This window comes from Peromyscus californicus, unplaced genomic scaffold, assembly GCF_007827085.1.
Source record: "Peromyscus californicus insignis strain IS unplaced genomic scaffold, ASM782708v3 Scaffold_3__1_contigs__length_106647218, whole genome shotgun sequence".
Lineage (NCBI taxonomy): Eukaryota > Metazoa > Chordata > Mammalia > Rodentia > Cricetidae > Peromyscus > Peromyscus californicus.
The window spans coordinates 95401924-95421079 of NW_026294551.1; the positions used below are offsets into that span (position 1 = coordinate 95401924).

The following is a 19156-nucleotide window of genomic DNA, read 5'->3' on the forward strand; positions in this document are numbered from 1 at the left end:
TGAGGGATGAGTGCTCTCAGGGCTCCACTGGGCCTCACATGTGGGCCTCACACTCCTGACAGTGTCCCGCAGGTCTGTGCTTCCTGGTTCCCTGGCTGGGCCAGTCTAGGTGGGCTCCTCTCAGGCAGAAAGCTCTGACATATAAGGAAGCTACAGAGTTTTCAAGGCCTGTAGGAACTCAGGGAGTGAACCTTTAAACCTTTACCCAGAAATCAATGGGCTTTTGGACACTGACCATTTAGGCCTTCTTTTTTTGTGGGGGTGGGGGTGGGGGTGGGAGGGGTTGAGACAGGGTTTCTCTGTGTAGCTTTGGAGCCTTTCCTGGATCTCACTCTGTAGACCAGGCTGGCCTCGAACTCACAGAGATCCGCCTAGCTCTGCCTCCTGAGTGCTGGGATTAAAGGTGTGCGCCACCACTGCTCGGCCCATTTAGGCTTTCTTAATGTCCTCTCAGGCCCACCACACAGAGGACACATGTGTGATGGACCCTGCTGCTTGTGTTACCTTTGAGAGATAAAGGAGTTGTCACTACCATCTGCAGAGGCAGCCGTGGATTCCTGGGAAGCTGGAAGTGGGGCGTCCCCATCAGGGCCTGACGGCAGCTCCCCAGCTGGCAACCTGCTCGGGTGGGAAATACTTTCACTGGGCTGTTTCTTTTGATGTTGAAGGCTCTTGATCTTAGTGGGACCCTTGGTTCTTGGAGTCCCAAGACCTGCAGTGGCCTTGAGCTGGGTATAGCCTCCTGACCTTGAAGGCTTGTAGGTCTCAGTGGTGGGGTCCTGGCTGCAAGGTTCCTCTGGAAGCACCTGGGAGGACTGGATTTCATGCTCTGAGTCTGACTCCAGAGTCTGGTGAGTGTACTGGAAAATCTCCTTCAGTTTGAGAACCATCTGGCGTTTGGGCAGAGCACGAACTCCAAACCTGCGTGTGGAAACAAGTGGACATCAGGGCCCCACGGGTCAGCTGTTTCTGCAGAGTGACGCATGGCTTTACTAGACTGAAATCTTAAGAGTCTGACGCTCAGGAGCATTCAGAGCTGACCATCTGGCCACACGCCAACTAAGCTTGCTCTAAAGGGGATCCGTGCCAGAGAATCCCATGTGTTCTGAGCAGCGGTGGATGCAGTGACTACACCAAGCACCCAGGCTGGAGAGCAGTGTTTGCTGGAATGTGACAGTTTCCATATTATTGTAAAAAATGAAGTCTCCTTACTTGGATGGCACAGCTAGGGTCCCATGTCTACCAGTATGGAACATGGAGACCTATTTCCTAGGAGTAACCCACAGGAGCCTCATGTGTTAGCTTCTTGAGCTCAGATCTGGTAGGAGAGAAGAAAAACCCAGCATCCACCCTACTCAAAACAAGCACGCCCTCTCTGCAGAGCGGCCTGCAGAACTTCCCTCCCAGGTTCAGAGTCAGCTCCTCTTCCAGACTTGAAGGGAGGTGCTGGGTCATTCTACTTCCTGGGCCTGGTTACTCACAGGAGACCACCTAAGAGGAGGCCGAAATGAACACTACCAACCTGTCCAGCTCTTTCTTCAGCACTGGGGTCTCCATGATCGAATACCTTGGCATTGGAGTTATAGGCACTTTGGGGGGCAAGTTCTTTTTCTTGTTAGCACCTTCTGGATAAAACATGAGAAGCACAGGTCTTAGCAGGAGAAGCCCTGGAAGTGTCACATGGGGAATGACAGACCCCAGTCAACGCCGTGCCCTAGGAGAGCATTAATGGCTTCCTTCACCATTTGGAGTTGTATCTTTCCATTGGGAGGAGTATCCAGCAATTATAAAGAACCATGCCATGCTTGTGACACTAATGTCTGGTGAACAACCTAATGTTAAAGAGTAACCTGATGAGCAGTGACAGCACTGATACCTTTCAAGTTGGCCTAGACATCAGAACCTCGAGTTCAACAAGAAAAAGACATGAAGGCTGCTGAGATGGTTCAGTGAGTGGGTAATGGTGCCTACCCCAAGCCTGATCACCTGAGCTCAGTCCCTGAGCCAGAGTAGAAGGAGAGGACTAACACCCAGAGTTGCCTCCTGACCTCTGTATGTACACACACAAGAAATAAATGGAAGAAAAAAATAGAATATAATTCTAAACAAACACAGGGGCAAGCATCTCTCCAAGACACATAAATAACCACTAAATACATAAAAAGATGCTCAGCATCATGAGCCATCAGATATGAAAAATACCGTACAATACCACTTCATAGCCACTAGAATGGAAACATGAAATGTGTTGGCAGGAATAGGGAGAAATGGAACCCTCACCTCACACATTTCTTGGTGGGAGTGTAAAATGAAGCACATCTTGGGGGAAAACGTGTGGCAGTTCCTCAAAATGCTAACCAGTTACCCTATGACCCAGTGCTCCTGGACCTAACTACCAGAAATGAAAATTATATCCACACAAAGCAGGATTATTCATAACAACTCAAAGGTCCACTGATGGTGAATGGATACAGTATTCAGATATAATAAATAAGGAAACACAGAAGAACCTTGAAAAACTTGTGCTAAGAAGCCAGTTATGAAGAATCATACATTGTATGATTCCCTTTAAAAATGCTTTGTGGGGTGCTGGGGAGACGGCTCAGCGGTTAAGAACACTGGCTGCTCTTCCAGAGGACATGGGTTCTATTCCCAGTATCCACATGGCAGCTCACAACTGTCTGTAACTCCAGTTCCAAGGGATCTGACACCTTCACACCAATAAAATAAAATAAAATTAAATACATCATTTTTAAAAAAAGGATAAAAATCTTTGGGGGGCTAGGTGGTGGTGGCACATGCCTTTAATTCCAGCCTTCAGAAGGCAGAGGCAGAGGCAGGTGGATCTCTGAGGATCAAGGCCAGCCTGGTCTACAGAGCAAGTTCCATGACAGCTAGGGCTAAACAGAGTGACCCTGTCTTGAAAGACGGTAAAATAAGTTTAGGCAAAAGTATTCCAAGACAGCCTGGGCCAGACAAACAACAAAACTCCACCTGCTTGCCGGCGGTGGTGCACGCCTTTAATCCCAGCACTCTGGAGGCAGAGGCAGGCGGATCTCTGTGAGTTCGAGGTCAGCCTGGTCTACAGAGCGAGTTCCAGGACAGTCAGAGCTACACGGAGAAACCCTGTCTCAAAAAAACCAAAACAAAAACAAAAAAATCCCTCCACCTCTTACAATCACATGCTGCGATAGAAGCTCACACTTGTAATTCCAGCACTCTGGAAGCTGAGACAGGAGAATTACTACAAGTTCAAGGGCAGCCTGGGACACAGAGGGAGACCGTGCCTCAAAACAACAACAATGAAACCCAGAAACCAAACCAAAAGACCAGTGGGAAAATAAGACTGGCCAGCCAGTCCTTATCCCGCCCATGACTGTGGCAGAACTTGGAGACTCTGGCCCAGTCATTTCAGAGTCTGCCTGCCTCAGACTTAGACCAAAGCACTTCAGTCTCAAGTCTCCTGGAGTGGTTCTCTGAGCAGTGCCTGGGAACTGGTGAGAAATGCAAATTCTGCGTCACCAGTGGCCCCTGTAGCAGAGCAGTGGGGTGATGAGGTCTCCGGTGATCTGAAACCACTGAAGGCCAAGTGTGTCAGCAGCCCAGTGCCCTTGGGAATGTAGGAAGGAAGCAGCAGGTGCGTGGCTTCACTGTGGTCCTCTCCCATCCTGCCTAGACGCCGTGGCTTTTAAGCCTTTCTGAATGACTGAGAGGCGAGGGAACTAAGACCCGGGGCGGGGCGGGGTCACACTTTTTGTCTGTGGTGCTGGGAGCCCACCATGTATGCTAAGTATGCACTGTGCTGCTAGTCTGCACACTAGCCCATTTTTTTATTTTTAAAACACGAAATTGATATAAAAAGTTTAAGGTGAACAATGCAGTACCACTTGGTATTTACTATAGCGGGCGTCCACCAGCTCTGCCTGGTCTAGACCCAAAGGAGACCTTGTACGCAACAGCAGTCTGCCTCCCTCAGCCCCGGGAACCTCCCATCTGTGCTGTACCACACTGCACAGAAAGAAAAGTCAGTGACAATCTGTGACTCGCTTCTGTCACTTTACCGCCACATTTTAAATCTCATGCACACAGCACATGTCCATCATTACCTTACTCCTTTTTATGACAAGCAACTGTCCGCTGTGTGGGACAGCTCACATTCTATTAGCCATTCATCTACTGAAATACATTTGGGTTTCTCTCACCTTCTGGCTTTTGTGATTAGTGTGACTATGAATGACTATCTGAATCCCAGTTTTCAATTATTTTGGATAGACAGATGAGAACAGAATTTCTGGGCTCTATGAAATTACTTGTTTGTATGAGTGTGTATGAGTGTGAGTGTGAGAGTGGAAGTTTGTAGGAGTGTGTGAGTGTGAGGGTGCATGTGGAGGTTTGTATGTGTGTGTGTGAGTGTGCACATGGAGGTTTGTGTGTGTGAGTGTGAGGGTGCACGTGGGGGTTTGTGTGAGTGAGTGTGAGTGTGCACATGGAGGTTTGTGTGAGTGTGTGAGTGTGAGGGTGCACGTGGGGGTTTGTGTGAGTGTGTGAGTGTGAGGGTGCACATGGAGGTTTGTATGAGAGTGTGAGTGTGAGGGTGCACATGGAGGTTTGTGTGAGTGTGTGAGTGTGAGGGTGCACATGGAGGTTTGTGTGAGTGTGTGAGTATGAGGGTGCACGTGGAGGTTTGTATGAGAGTGTGTGAGTGTGAGGGTGCACATGGAGGTTTGTGTGAGTGTGTGAGTGTGAGGATGCACATGGAGGTTTGTGTGAGTGTGAGGGTGCACATGGAGGCCACAGGCCAACTCTGGATGATGTTCCTCACGAGTTGTCCCCCTTCTCTTAGGAGACCAGGTCTCTCCCTGGAGCCTCGTCTGGGCTTGTCTGACAATTCTCCTAGGCTAGCTACCAAGGAGCCCCACGGGAGTTCCTGTCCCCCACCCATGCTGGCTTTTTATATGCGGTCTGAAGAGTCAACTTCAGACCTCTGGTTTGCACTTTAAGGATTGAACTATCTCCCTAACTGTATTTTGGGGTTTTTTTTTGTTTTTTTTTTCTCTCTCTCTCTTTCTCTTTCTTTCTTTGAGACAGGGTTTCTCTGTTTAGCCCTGTCTGTCCTAGAACTCACTCTGTAGCCCAGGCTGGTCTCGAACTCACAGAGATCCGCCTGCCTCTGCCTCCTGAGTGCTGGGATTAAAGGTGTGGGCCACTATACTCAGCTTTTATTAAACTCAGTATTTTTTTATTTTTTTAAATAGGGTTTCATGTAGCCTAGACATGAAACTTGCTATATTGCTGATGATGACTTTGACCTTCTGATCCTCTGGTCTCTATCTCCCACGTGCTAGAACTACAGGCATGTGTCACTGCACCCAGGTTTGCATTTTTAAATCATGTGTACACGTGGTGCTGGGACTGACTTTAAGGGCCCATGCATGCTACCACTGAGCTGTAGCCTTAGCCCATTATTGAACTTTTTAAGGAACCAACCTTTGCCCAATCTTAAGGTACACCTGGGATGTTTCCTGACAGCTGTAACTTCTGGCTGCTGGTTCTGGAGGTGGGTTCACAGAAAGGAACTTTTAATAAGTGCATTAGTTGAGATACGGGCAGGCTTAGGAAATGATGACTTGCTAGTTTTGAAGTATATCCTAGGGAGCCAGCCACTTCTCTTTCTACTTTATAGGAGAGTCTGGGGGATAAAAGGAGAGGTCTTGCAAGTCCTTCAGCATTGCTAGCCCAGCTTCACCCCAGACCTCCACACCCTATTAGTGTAAACAGTAAAGGACAAGATCTCTCAAGCCTCACAGTCACTCACTTGGTGTCTCTGGGCTGCCTGGCTTCCGAGCTCCAGCACCCAGCATTTGGGCCACAGGTGGGGCCTCTGGAGACTGTGGCTCTTCTTCACCCCAGTCATCCCACAGAGCTGGGCTCAGGAAACTCAGTTTGCTGCTCCCAGGAGAGGCATCCTGGGAAGCCTCTTGGGACTCTCTCAGGGCACCACAGCTTCCTCGGATGGGGGTGGTGCCCAGGAGTTCTGGGGAGTGGCAGTCACCACTACGCAGAGCCTCCTGGGACTGATGGCTGGGACTGCTTGTGGTCAGGGGGCCAGTCCGCTCCAGATTCAAGTGGTCAATTGGAATTGGTGAGAGGGGCTCCTCCTGCCAACAGTGGTCGCCCATGGGAAGCGGGGGGTCACCATCTAGCACAGGGCTGCCGTTTCCTCGAAGAGAAGCCACCTCCTGCTCGTCATCACTGTCCCCAACTTCTACCACTTCATCAGCTGCAGCCTGGTTGGGCAGGCATGGCCCAGGTGATGAGTGTTTCTGGGGCCACCTGGTAAAATCGGGGGAAGGACATGATGGCTGTAAAGAGGAGCGCTTGTGGCACCTGGGGCGCACGTGGGAAGGGCTTCCGTAGGCCTGCCTTCCACTCTCAGAAGTTCTTGGAGGAGCAGACAGTTTATGCGGCATGATCACTGAGAACTTCTGAGCTGCTTCCTGCATAGCCCTGCGCTCTATGGAAGGCCTGGGGGTGTGCTCAATAGTCTCATCTGATGGGCTCCTGGTCTTAAGGCTTAGGATTTGGGTCTGTGAAGAGCAATCACGGCTCTTGCAGGCCCCCGGAGTGGCAGGCACCAGCCAGGAGGTGTCTGTAGTGCTGTCCTCATCTAGGCTGTTCTTCTGGCTACAGAACAGCCAGGGGGCCTCTCTGCTTCCCAGAGAGGACTGGTTTCCTGGCTGTCCCTCTGCTTCCTTCTGCAGCGTGGCTTCTCTCTTTGGGGGGCTCTGGAAATGTTCTTGATCTTCGTCGACATCAATGACTGAAAACAGTTCAGAGGACTTGGGGCTAACTTCTAGAGCTTTCCTTCCTTCTGGGGACTCTTTAGGAACTAACTTTGTCTTGGTGTGCTCTAGTTCCAGCTCCTCATCTGAATCTAGTAAAAGGATAATCTCGTCCTCTTTCTTTACATGATGCAGAAGATCCTGGGTCCTGGGACTCAAGGGATCAGGTACCTCAGGTACCGACTGGGTCAGGTCAATGGGTGGAGACTTTGCCGGGGAAACCAGGATGCTCCTACTTCTGCGTCCTGACATGGAACTACCTCGTTTACCTCTCTGGTGGCTTGGTTCCTTCAGGAATGTAAGAATGCTACTGTCCCTTCTCTGCTTAGCTGGCGTAACTGGAGACAGTGAGCTTGGGGATGCCACCTTGGAAATGCTACTGTGGGACTGGGACACTGACAGGGACAAATTGCTTGTGTGATACAGGGGACGCCGTGACTGGCTGGGACTTCCACCTCCAGGAGGCTGTGACAGGAGGAAGCGGGGTGCCTGCTCCTCAGGGGGGGAAGGGGCCACCTCTGCCTGCCTGTCACCAACAGTGTCACTTTGCTCTTCATGATCAATTGTTACTTTTGACAGTTCAGATGGTTCTCTCTGAGTTGATGCAAAGAGCTGTTTGTAGTCACGGGCCTTGACTGGGTGCAAAGGTGAGCACTCTTTCCTCCTCACCTGTTGGCTCTCAGAAGGGCTACAGGAGCCGGGCTGGCCAGCTGCCTCCCTTAGTGCCTCCTGGGTCCCTGCTTTCCCTGCCCAGTCTGAGTGCTGGCCCTGGGGCGGAATGGAATCTCTTTCATTTTCCCAGAAGACCGGCCCAGGTGACTCCATTTGTTCTGCCCACCTGTCACTCTGGGCACCTGCCAGGGAAGGCTCAGGAACGGGACTGTCCTCCCTGAGCTGGCTAGTGTCCTCCTCTGTGTCTGCCATGCTCCCCGCCTGGAGCAGCTTCCTCTGAGTGGCTGCGAACTCATAAATTTCCTCCATTTCTGCTTCATTCACGTTTTCTCTGTCTTCTTCACAGACCTCAGGTTTCCACAAAGTCTCTGCTTCCTCCTCCTCGTCTACCCACACTGACCTCAGGAGTTCTTGGAAATTCTCTGCTCTGCTTTCACAGTTCTCATTTTCCTTCTCCTCCTCCTCCTCTTCCTCTCCCTCCAAGTCTGTCATGACAGGCACTTGTTCACACAGGTAAGCAAGGTCACTCATACCAAACCTGCAACAGGAGACACTGTATCATCACTGCTCGGTACAGGACACCTGCTGCACCTGGGACTGGGGGCCAGAGCAGATCTCAGAAGAGGAACACGGACTGTCTCTTGTGGCCTTTCCCCTCCTTCAGGAATACACTCGGTCATAGCTCTAGCTATCAGAAGGCTCTGAAACCCAGTCAGCTGAGCTGTTCCTTTCCAAAAGGCACTGGAAGAGTTACACAGCCTGGGATGGGTGAGGCTTTACCTTAGAGGTTTGAGGAAGAGCGCCTGCCTGGTGCTAGGTGACTCCTATGGGGACCATCGAGGAGCTACATGCTATGTCTGTGTCTAAGGTACTGAGGCCACAGGCTACCATCTTACCATGCCAAGTATAATTCTCCCCACCCAGCTCTTCATACCCCTGCAAGCGTCCATTCTAGTCGATTCTCATGTGCTGCTCAGGGTTTTGGCTGCTATAACTTGGGATTAAAAGAGACAATGAGATTTTGACGGGCTCAGCCCCGACCTTTCAACAACCCTGCCTTGAGCTGTCAATCTCCCAATCCATGTCACCAACTCTAAAGGCTGTGGAGTATGTGGAAAGTACAATGCCAACCTTAGGGCTAGGGAACGCAGGTCAGGAGCTAGGCTGGGAGGCATGTCAGTGTCTGCCATGTAGAGATAGTTCAGAAAGGCCTGGGCGGCCTCAGAGCTCACATCGTTCAGCAGGATGCGCTGGGTCAGATCCCCATCCTCCACAGCAGAGAAGCCTTCAGAGTTTACCTGGAGGCAGGCAAACACAGAAGACTTACTATAACCTGGAGTGAACAATGGTCCATCTTTAGCCTCTCAGACAGCCTGAGATTCTGGGGGTGGGGGGCAGTCTTGTGTATTTTCTTAGCCAGATTATATAGTCTGGACCTTTGTTTCCAAAATCCTATGGGGATGGATGTTTAAGGAACAGGGTAGTTTCCACTTGACAGATGTATCATGTACTCTAGGCATGTCTCACTTGGGCCTGTGGGTTGCATGAGTCCCAGGATAGAAATGAACATGGCCCATGACATTTGCAGATGATAATATCACACTGCAGGATTAAAGGCTGGACACTCCTATGTCTGACAAAGAATGAGCGATCTGCTGGATTCCTACGTCGTGGCTTAAGCTTGTAATCTCAGCACTTAGGAGACGGAGGCAAAAGGGTCCCAAGTTCTAACAGAGAGAGAGAGAGAGAGAGAGAGAGAGAGAGAGAGAGAGAGAGAGAGACAGAGACAGAGAAAGAGACAGAGAGAGAGAGAGAAAGAGACAGAGAGAGAGAGAGACAGAGAAAGAGACAGAGAAAGAGACAGAGAGAGACAGAGAGAGAGAGACAGTGATTGGGAGAGTCCACAATGATGCAAATACTGGCAGAGGAAGAAGGAAAACTTCCTTTCTAAAAAAAAAGGGAGGGAGAGGAGGTGGAGGCTGCCAGCACCCTGTGTACTTACATGCTGAATAAGAAGTGGACATCGGGCATAGAGAACAAACTTGTGGGCATAAAACACCTCTCCGCTGTCAATCTGGAACTGGACATCACTTAGGTGTGGATTGTTGACCATTGCCCCAAAGTCAGACACCAGCAACCCTAGAGAGGAGAGCTGGAATGGGAGGAGAAAAGAGCTGTCAGTCCCTCATGACTTTCCTAACTGCCCATGACGGGCTGCTACAGGGCCAGGACCATGCTTTCCTCTCCAGGATGTGCACATACAAGGGACGAGGTTCTACCTCTGGGGTACGTTAAGGACCTCATCAAGCCAGACGGTGGTGGTGCATGCCTTTAATCCCAGCACTCGGGAGGCAGAGGCAGGTGATCTCTGCGAGTTCGAGGCCAGCCTGGTCTACAAAGTGAGATCCAGGACAGGCTCCAAAGCTACACAGAGAAACCCTGTCTCGAAAAACCAAAAAAAAAAAAAAAAAAGACCTCATCAAACCAGAATGGCAAATGCTAGTTTCTTTCTTGGGTTCCCTATAATGGTGTGTGTTCCCTGACCTATGGTAGGAGGGACAGTGGTTGATAAAGATATCCTCACAGCCCCTAAGCACTGCATGTACACACCTGGTTCTCAAAGTAGCCTGGTGCAAAAGACCAGGAACCTGAGCCCAAGCTCTTCAGGAACCCAATACTTCCTAGCTACATGTAGGGACATCGAGATGGTCCTCTGCATAAGGGTGTTATGGAATAACACCCACTTTATAGAATACCATCTTCCAAGGTCATTCATTACCAACAGAGTATACTGGGTTGTTAGCTGGAGCCCACTCCATAATCCATACACAGAAGGGGCACAGTGGGTTCCTAATGAATGACGGAAATCACCAGAAACAAGCACACAGAACAGATGCCTGGATGTGGCAGTCACGCAGGGTGGCAGTGATCTCTGGACTTATCATCAAAGCTGGCTCTGAGAAGTGGCTGCTGAGGAAACCTACCATGTCCAAGAGTAGCAATGACCCAGGAGGGGAGATAGGAGGCCTGGGACTCGCAGCTCCAGCAAGGGTTGTCAAGGTATGTCATTTGGGAAACAGACCACAGAGCCAGGGCAGCATGGCAAGTGAACTTGCAGCATAGAAGTCTTCACACTTACTGAGGCGTGGTCATTCTGCTGAAGGGTCTTCTTAGACGGCAGGACAAACCCAGTCAGTGGAAGGCTGCTGGGTCCCAAGTCCAACCCTGAGAGGAGGATTTATAGATTAAAGGGATGTCACCTCCCAAGTAGGCAGTGTCAGCCCTACCCTTGGCTGGACGTGTTATTTGAGGATATCTTCACTTAAAGTAACCCTCCCCCAGTTATGTCTACCCATCTCCCTAACAAGGAAGTAGAAGGATTGTAAAACAGACAAGATTAGCCCAGGAAGTTCTGTCTGTGGCTAGTTTAAGGAAGACTGTGAGACACACAAATGTTCTGCATCACATTCCTCTCGAGGAAAACACGAAAAACACCTTAAACTACATTCTCCACTGAACTGGGATGAGCACAGAACCTCACAGCAGCCTACGTACTAGTCCCAGCCCCTCAGACTGCATAGGCAGACCCAACACCCCACCCAGTGTCTCACCTGCCGGTCCTCCGAGACTGCTGGGCCCTGGGCTGGCGCTCATCCCCTCCACTGCCAAGTCCACAAGATTTTGAAGAGCTTGGCGCTCCCTCTGACTGGAGGGCAGCAACTGGCTCTTGGGGCTGTGGCTCACAGGAGAGCTGCTGTGGGAAGCAGGTGGCCTTTGTGTACTTGGCTCTCGCTGTTTGGGCAGTGATAGCTCATGTTCCTGAAAGAAGTTAAAAAGCTAGTGACTGTGTTATTGTCAATGACACACTCTGCCGCAGCCACCCTACACATTCACAGCTACATCTAAAGCTGCAGAGAGGACAGGGCCCTCAAGGGGGGCCAGGAGAAGCCCCAGAAACCCGCAGTGTTGCAGCTTCTGTCACGGCTCAGGTCTACCTGATGCCTCCAAGTGTGCAGAAGAAGGGTCCCTTGGAGCTGGTGGCCCACTTCATGTCATTTAAATGGCCACGGCTGGTGAATACCAATGCAGGACCACCTTTAGCAGAACTGTCTGAAGTTTGCATTCAGGACCTAGGTTCCAAGGCTCTATCTCAGATGGTTTACTAGCTGGGCAGGGATGGGCCTGACCTTCACATTTTAAATAAGCTTTCCAGGAATGTGCTAAATTTGGGGGGGCCAAAGTCCTTTTCCTTAGCAGAAGTGCTACTGAGTTGCTACAGAGAGACATGAGGTGCAGTCAATGCCTCTGCTGCGTCCTCTCCTCCCTCTTCTACTCACTGGACTTTCCTTCATGCAGCCCCGGTGTCTGGCTGCATTTCTAGATCACCTGCCTCTTTTTACCTAGCCTATGTGTTAGGAGGAGCGGGGCTCACCTTGGGAGGCTGTCGGGACACAAGTGGAGGAACCAGGCCTGCTGTGTAGAAGGATGCCTCAGCCCAGGCCCCTGTGAGGGCACTGCACTCCCACAGAAAATTTCGCTTTCCTTCAGGCAGCTGCAGACGCCAGCCTGCATGCTCCAATTCTTCCTTTAAAATCTTGCTGGCAGGAAGTGGTGGGGTGCAGGACAGTTCCACTTCCTCTGACAGGAGCTGGGCGACTCGATCCTCAATCTGTCTACTTGTGGTCTCAGAGTCCTGGGTTAACAACCGTGGGGGACACACTGGGGGTCTCTTCCTGCGACTTTTCTTCTCTAGAGATAAACAGAAATGACTCAGTCAGAAGTGGCTGGACCGCTCATCCCAGCAGCTGCCATAACTCTCAACCAGCAGCTGGGTACCAAGCTCTCCCCAGGCCTCTGCTCCAGCCACATGTACCTGCTCCTAGCCTTATCTTCTCAGAAAAAGCATTTTCCAGTCTGAGCGGGGGCACAGGTGGACACTGCTCCATCTCAGAGCGAGACAGAGCCATGGCCACCAGCAGATCTTCAGATGGAGCCTCGGCCTTATTGACCTTCCACCTCTTCTGTGGCTCCTTCTTGGTGGTTCCTTTCCGTTTCAAACCTCCAACACGGTTGCTGAAGTTAAAAGACAGCCAGAGAAAGGTCAGCAAGTGCCTCTGATTCCGGGCTTCTTCTATCTTACAGCCAACAGTCACTTGGACTTTCACTGTCCATTCTATCCCTTGTGAGCTCATTTATCCAAACCTAGAAAGTTAACACAGTCCATGCACGGAGGGCCTGGGTTCTTTCTTGGCCATCAGATGTGCTTAAACCCTCGTAGTCTATAGCTCCAAGTAGGCTCTCTGTAGCCAAGAAGTTCCGCCCACTGAAACTTCAGATGCCCCCAAGGCAGTCCTGGCCCCAGCAGATCCTTCCCCTCCTTCAGGACTACAGTAGCACCTCTATCCAAGGCCCCAAAGACAAGGCCTCCAGACTCTGCTGCCGCCAAGCAGCTGTCCTGAGAGCTGGCGGCTCTGCCTTCCACAAGGCTTGCCTGCAGGCCTCTCTGGCTGGAAAGAAAACCCTACAGCAGCTGGGCTAGGAGGAGCAGGGAGCAACTCCGAGAGCCTGCCCTGCAGCCGCTGTCACAACTCAGGCTTCTCCCAAAGCTCATGCTCTCCCTACCCAGGGAAAGTCGGAGACTCTTAGGTGTGGCACAGGAAGATGTAAACAATCCCTAACTCAGCTAACCATAGGCAAGAGAGAGGTGTGCCAGCCAGCAGCCAGAGGCAGGCATGAAGAACAGCGTTGATGCTGCACCCAATGCCACAGGCAGGCTTGGACTTAGAGGAAGCAAGTAAAGAGTGTGGAGGGTAAGAAGACACTCAGACCAGCATGATGCTCTAGCATGAAATGTTCAATATTCCAAAGTCCAAATATCTCGGCTTGGTCTCAGCAGAGGAACATTCAAAGCCCTCTTAGGGAAGGTCCAAAGTTCCTTGAGGATGTTCAATTCCCATAACCTTCTACTCACCAGCCTTCTAGAAGGACCCATGTACATCTAGTTTTATTATTTGGAGGCATTTTAAAAGTATACATGTTTAGTCTGTGAGACAAGCAATAGATTAGATGTTTACTTCCTGCCCTACAATGCTAGTATAGATATACTGAATGTAGGTAGACTCCCTGGCTTGGAGAACCTCTTCTGCCCACTGTGATCTCAGCTGTGGCCCAGTCCAGCAACTGATAACCCATGTGCAAGGCAGTGACTAGGATAAACAGCTTCCTACAGAAGCCTGGTGCCCACGCTACCTCCGTTCCCTGTGAAGTTGGGGTCAATTTGGATGTACTCAGCTCAGGCACAGGGAACAGAGCTGACACTCTGTTGCTTGCATGCTTGGCATCTGCATGCTGAGGACTGCTTCCTGGCTGTTAGGGGAGCCTCCTGTTTTAATATATAAGCATTCCTTCGTGCAATTAAAAAATACATTCTTAGTTAAGGGAAAGAGTGGAGGGTTAATATGAATGAACAAAAAACATTGTATGGGATTCTCACAGAGTAGTATATAGTCTTACAGTCAATTTTTTGAACTGGGCTGAATAATTTGACATTTAATAGTATGAAAATGAAACTGCACTAAGATAGAAACCTGATGCACTGGTTGGCATATATGGCCAATTCTGTGTGATATCCCTCCATACTCAATCAGAAAAATGGAACTCTACAGTGCTTTAGTGCAAAGCTCTCTTCCCAGAGCTTTCATTTATGCCGTTTGCTAACTCTACTCCAATCCCCACCTCTAGCCCTCTTCATTAACCAACATCTGTTGCTGGTTGTGGCTGAGCATATTAAGCCAAGTGTCTTAATTTCTTCCTCTACACATCAGTGCCCTGAGGATGCCGTGCTTTACTATTAAATATCTGAGTGGTTATATGCCAAGATATTATCCAACAACTCATCCTGTTTGTTTGTAAAGACGCTAGTGTTTCTGTCTTTCTGGCATTTAAATAAAAGCAAAGCATATGTAGTCTTAGCACTGGAATAAGGTTACCTATTCCAATTGAGAGAACAAAACAAAACAAAATAAACACAAGGTACAAAAGGAAAAAAAAAGAAAGAAACCTGCTGCACAACCAAGACGGGGAAGTGAAGCAGACACCAAATTCTCAGATGCTCTAGAGCGGTCACTGCAGGATTATGGGACTTGCAACATCAAAGGAAGACCCTCAAGGAAGCAGTGGCAATTCTCAGCATGGGTGGCCCCATATGCATGCGAAATCCTTGTGCTCCTTAATCCTTTCTCGACCGTGTCCAGTGTCCTTAAATGTCTCATGCCAGAATCCACGAGAGAGCTAGTTCTCTTCAACACTATAAGAAGCCTTTCAGGGAAAGCCTAACTGGAGTCAAAATCCCATTATTCAGTTTCTTCATCTGTCTTACCTGGGTACCGGAGGGCTGCTGCCCGCCTCGGGCTGAGCTGTCTGTAGCCTCACAGCCTGCAGCAGGAGCTGGGGACACACTTCCATCTTCACTGCGCACTGCTTCAGATGACTGATTCGGCTCTTGGAGGTGAGGAACCGTTTACCACATATTGGGCAGTCAGGGATCTGAGGTGCAGCAGGCCTCAGTGCCTTTTCCGCCTCATCAAGGCACCTGTAGGAAGTCAGTAACTACAGAACAACCTTCTCAAGTAACATGGACTATAGCAAATGCTTGATCTACATCGACCGTTCCCCAAAAGCCGATCCCCTCGCGCCATCTGCATGTCTCCTGGCAGTCAGCCTCAGACACTAACTTTAGGTATGTGTTAGCAAAGGTGCCTAAAGAAATGGGGGGAAGGTCAACACAGACTACCTTACAATCCAGCAATTTCACTCCCAAGTATAAGCCCCAAGGAAACGAAAACAAGAATTCAAACACATCCATGAAACACATGTTCACAGACAGCAGCTCTACTGTGAAATCCACGAGGTGGAAACCCACGTGTCTGGCAATGGATGAAAGAGTAAATATGTGTTCTATCCCACTAAAAAGAGTGCTGTTGGGACACGACACACTGACACATAACACAGAGATCAGCTCTGAAAACAGGGTTAAGTGGAGGGTGGACACAAAAGGATAAATACTGTGTGATTCCACATGAGTGCCCAGGAAGTAGTTGTCAGGAGACTGAGGAAGGGGACAACACACAGTGACCTCCAAGGGGAAGGATGTTCCCTATGGAGGAGGTGGACGCAATCCAGAACTGAGGGTGAGGGCAGGCTCACGAAAGCCAAGGCCTTGCGCCCTTCAAGTGGACGGAACATCCTGAGGCTTCTGTCTCAGTGGCTGTTTAGAAAGAGGGGTACGCTAGTGACACTGAGGTGCTGTCCTCACGCAAGGCATCAATATTCCCACTGGAGGTGACCTGGAATTTGGTCACTGACACACAAAGGGACGGCGGCCCCTGCTGCTCCTACCTGTTCACATGTTGCTCCCTCCGGGTCACATTCATTGCTGAGAGGTTTTTCTGACACATTTGGCAGAAGAACAGCCCCTTCTCCTCCAAGCTGTCATGATGTGAAGACGCTTCTTCCCTTCTGAACTCCTGCTCCAAGGCCAGGGCCACAGTAGCATCGCTGTCTGCAGCAAGGAGCCTGGGCTTATACTCTGTGGAGTAGAGAAGCATCCAGGTCCATGACAACAGACAGGCTCCATGACCTTTTACCCTGCTGTCTTGTCTACAGTAGAGGATCATGGGCACTAGGCAAAGCACAAGGAAACTAAAACCCAGCACTACTCTGCAAGCCCGTTTACAGGGGCACCGCCCAGGACAGTGTGGCACTGGGCGGGGGATTCTCAGAACAGCTCTTTCCATGCGTTCGTGGCATACAGGTTACCCGAAGCTTGTTAAAATGCAGGCTCTGCTGTGGCGAATCCAGCTTGGGACTCTGCATGTCTGATGTCGATCCCTACTAAGTGGAACAAAGAATCAGGGCAGTGTGAACTACCTTTGACAGTCAAGTCTCCTAGGAGCAGCTGGCCAAAGGATGGAGTGATTCTGGCCTTGAGACAGTTCAAAAGGTGGCCGTGTGATATTTCTGAACAGACTCCTGGACTCACAAAGAATGTGCCCTGGGAACTTTACAACTCTCAAGTCCTTGAATATTACTTCATTCTGCCACTCTTGTCAAAGCTCAAAAACCAGCACATCTTCATTTTGGTGCCTTATTTCTTTTGTGAACCCAGGGCTCCACATACGATAAACCACTGAGCTAGGGCCAGCCCCAGCTCCTCTTTTTCCTAAATAGAGATGGTATGTATTACTTCCTGCCACCACAAACCATAAGGACCGATAACTAAACGAGACATCCAATCATTGCGCCTGAGAATCCTTAGGGCTCTCAAAGTGGACAGCAAATATGGGACCCAGAGATCCCATTGTTAATTAGCTGTGGATCCCCCATTAGTGTTTCTTCCTAATCCTTTACTTTAGAATGAGCACACATGCATGTGCACGTGTGTACATGTACGTGGGGGGGGCGGGGAAACAGGTTGATATTGGGTGTCTTCCTTGATCATTCTTCACTTAGTTTACTAGAGCAGGGTTTCTTCTGAACCTGGAGCTCATCAGTTCAGTTAGTCTAGCTAGCCAGTTAGTCCCAGGGATCTCCTGAATCGATCTCCTGAGTCCTGGATTACAGGTGGGCCTCATATGTACTCAGCTTTGATGTGGGTGCTGAAGATCCAACTCTGGTCCCTATGCTTGTGTGGCAAGCACTCTATCCTGTGAGCCTTTTCCCAGAACTCCTTCTTTTCCTTCTGTACACATTCATCAGTGATGAAGATCCATGCCGCTTACAGGATCACCTGACATTATGAGCCAATAGGAGCACAAAGTCACAGCCCCTTTCAAGAGTGGATGCCAAGCTTTTTTACCCAGAGCTGGCCAGACCTCAGATTCACTTACAGTGCCCTATAATACAAGGGACAGGGGAAGTGCTGTGGGACGTCTTTCTGTATGCTGTGAATATGTGTTGGTTGATAAATAAAGCTGTGTGGCCAATGGCCATGCAGAATAAGGTTAGGTGGTACATTCAAACTGCAGACAGAGATGAAGAAGGGTGGAGTGAGAGAGATGCCAGCCGGCTGCCCAAGGAGGAAAAAGATGCCAGTGGACTGATAACATCATGGACACGTGGCAACACATAGATTAATAGATATGGGTTAATTTAAGATGTAATAGCTAGCTAGTAAGAAGCCCGAGCCATAGACCAAACAGTTTATAATTAATATTAAACCTCTGAGTGATTATTTACAAGTGGCCACAAGATTGTTAACTGGCAGAAGGGACACAGAAGAGCTTCCGGCTACAGAGAAAAGATGAAAGGATGCCATAAACAAATAACCAAGCAAATCCAAAATGCGGCAAATTATGAGCCAATTAACTGGTCTGGACTTTTAAAAAGTTAATGTAAAAAAAAACCTTGAGAACTATTCTACAATCTGAACTAGAGATTTTATTCAGAGCTGGGTATGGCATTCAAGCCTATAATACTAGTATCAGGGATGGGGTTAGCAGCAGAAGGATTAATGCTGGAGCTGTCTTTCTGTATGCTGTGAATGTGTTGTTCTGATTGATTGATAAATAAAATGCTGATTGGCCAGTAACCAGGCAGGAAGTATAGTATAGGCAGGATAAGCAGAGAGAATTCTGGGAGGAGGAAGGCTGAGTCAGGAGATGCTGCCAGTCAGGAGATACTGCCAGCTGCCGCCATGAGAAGCAAGATGTAAGGATACCAGTAAGTCACAAGCCATGTAGCAAGGTATAGATTAATAGAAATGGGTTAATTTAAGATATATCTTAATATAAGATATAAGAACTAGATAGCAAGAAGCCTGCCTTTTATATGTTTATAAGTAACATAAGTCTCTGTGTGTTTACTTGGGTCTGAGCGGCTGCAGGAGCCGGGTGGACACAGGAAAATGCCAACTACAGATTAACCCTGAGTTAAGGGCAGCTTAGTTTACACAGTGAATTCTAGAGCTACACAGAAAAATCTTGTCTGAACCCTACCCCCAAAAGACTGTTGGAGCTAAAGCAATACACAGCATGTCAACTTTGTTCAGGAAAAAGCAAGCTACAAAAGATAGCTTGGACAACTGGGGAACTGTTATGAAGTTAGATAAAGTGATGGAGTTGCGCACATGTGAGAAAATCTAAGGGTCACACCGTCAGTGACATCACTGATACATGTAGAGACACAAAATACATAAGGCAGGAGCATTTGGAACCATTTTGGGTCTAGTCTGCTGCCCAATTCCAGAATCATGAACAAAGCTAATTAAGATGTGAAAAATGAGCTGGGTGGTGGTGGCACACTCATTTAATCTCAGCGCTCGGGAGGCAGAGGCAGGCAGAGCTCTGAATTTGAGACCAGCCTGGTCTACAGAATGAGTTCCAGGATAGCCAGAGCTACTTGAGAAACCAAATAAAAAAAGTGAAAAACTATACACAAAAAAGTATGTAGAGCTAAATATTACAACTGTTAAATCTAGGTAGAGTACATAAAGCTGCAGTTCTCAACCTGTGTTTCACGACCCCTTTGGAATTGCAGATCAGATATTTACATTATGATTTGTACCAGTAGCAAAATTACAGTTATGAAATAGCAACAAAATAATTTTATGGTTGGGGGTCACCACAACATGAGGAACTGTATTA

At 49.1% G+C, this 19156-nt stretch overlaps 1 protein-coding gene across 5 annotated transcripts in view; it reads right to left on the reverse strand.

The window, feature by feature from the left end:
- Slx4 (SLX4 structure-specific endonuclease subunit) overlaps positions 1-19156 on the reverse strand; it is a 29746-nt gene that overhangs the window by 1164 nt on the left and 9426 nt on the right. For 3 of the 5 annotated variants that reach the window (XM_052759233.1, XM_052759234.1, XM_052759231.1), the window contains 11 exons: positions 15912-16101; positions 14893-15105; positions 12388-12587; positions 11947-12263; positions 11126-11333; positions 10654-10739; positions 9517-9666; positions 8646-8812; positions 5816-8052; positions 1523-1625; positions 505-921 (listed from right to left, as the gene is read on the reverse strand). In XM_052759233.1, the coding sequence (XP_052615193.1) occupies positions 505-921; positions 1523-1625; positions 5816-8052; positions 8646-8812; positions 9517-9666; positions 10654-10739; positions 11126-11333; positions 11947-12263; positions 12388-12587; positions 14893-15105; positions 15912-16101 (4288 nt within the window). Of the gene's footprint in view, positions 1-504; positions 922-1522; positions 1626-5815; positions 8053-8645; positions 8813-9516; positions 9667-10653; positions 10740-11125; positions 11334-11946; positions 12264-12387; positions 12588-14892; positions 15106-15911; positions 16102-19156 lie in introns of those variants that run through there. The other 2 variants (XM_052759232.1, XM_052759235.1) reach the window with 2 other exon arrangements.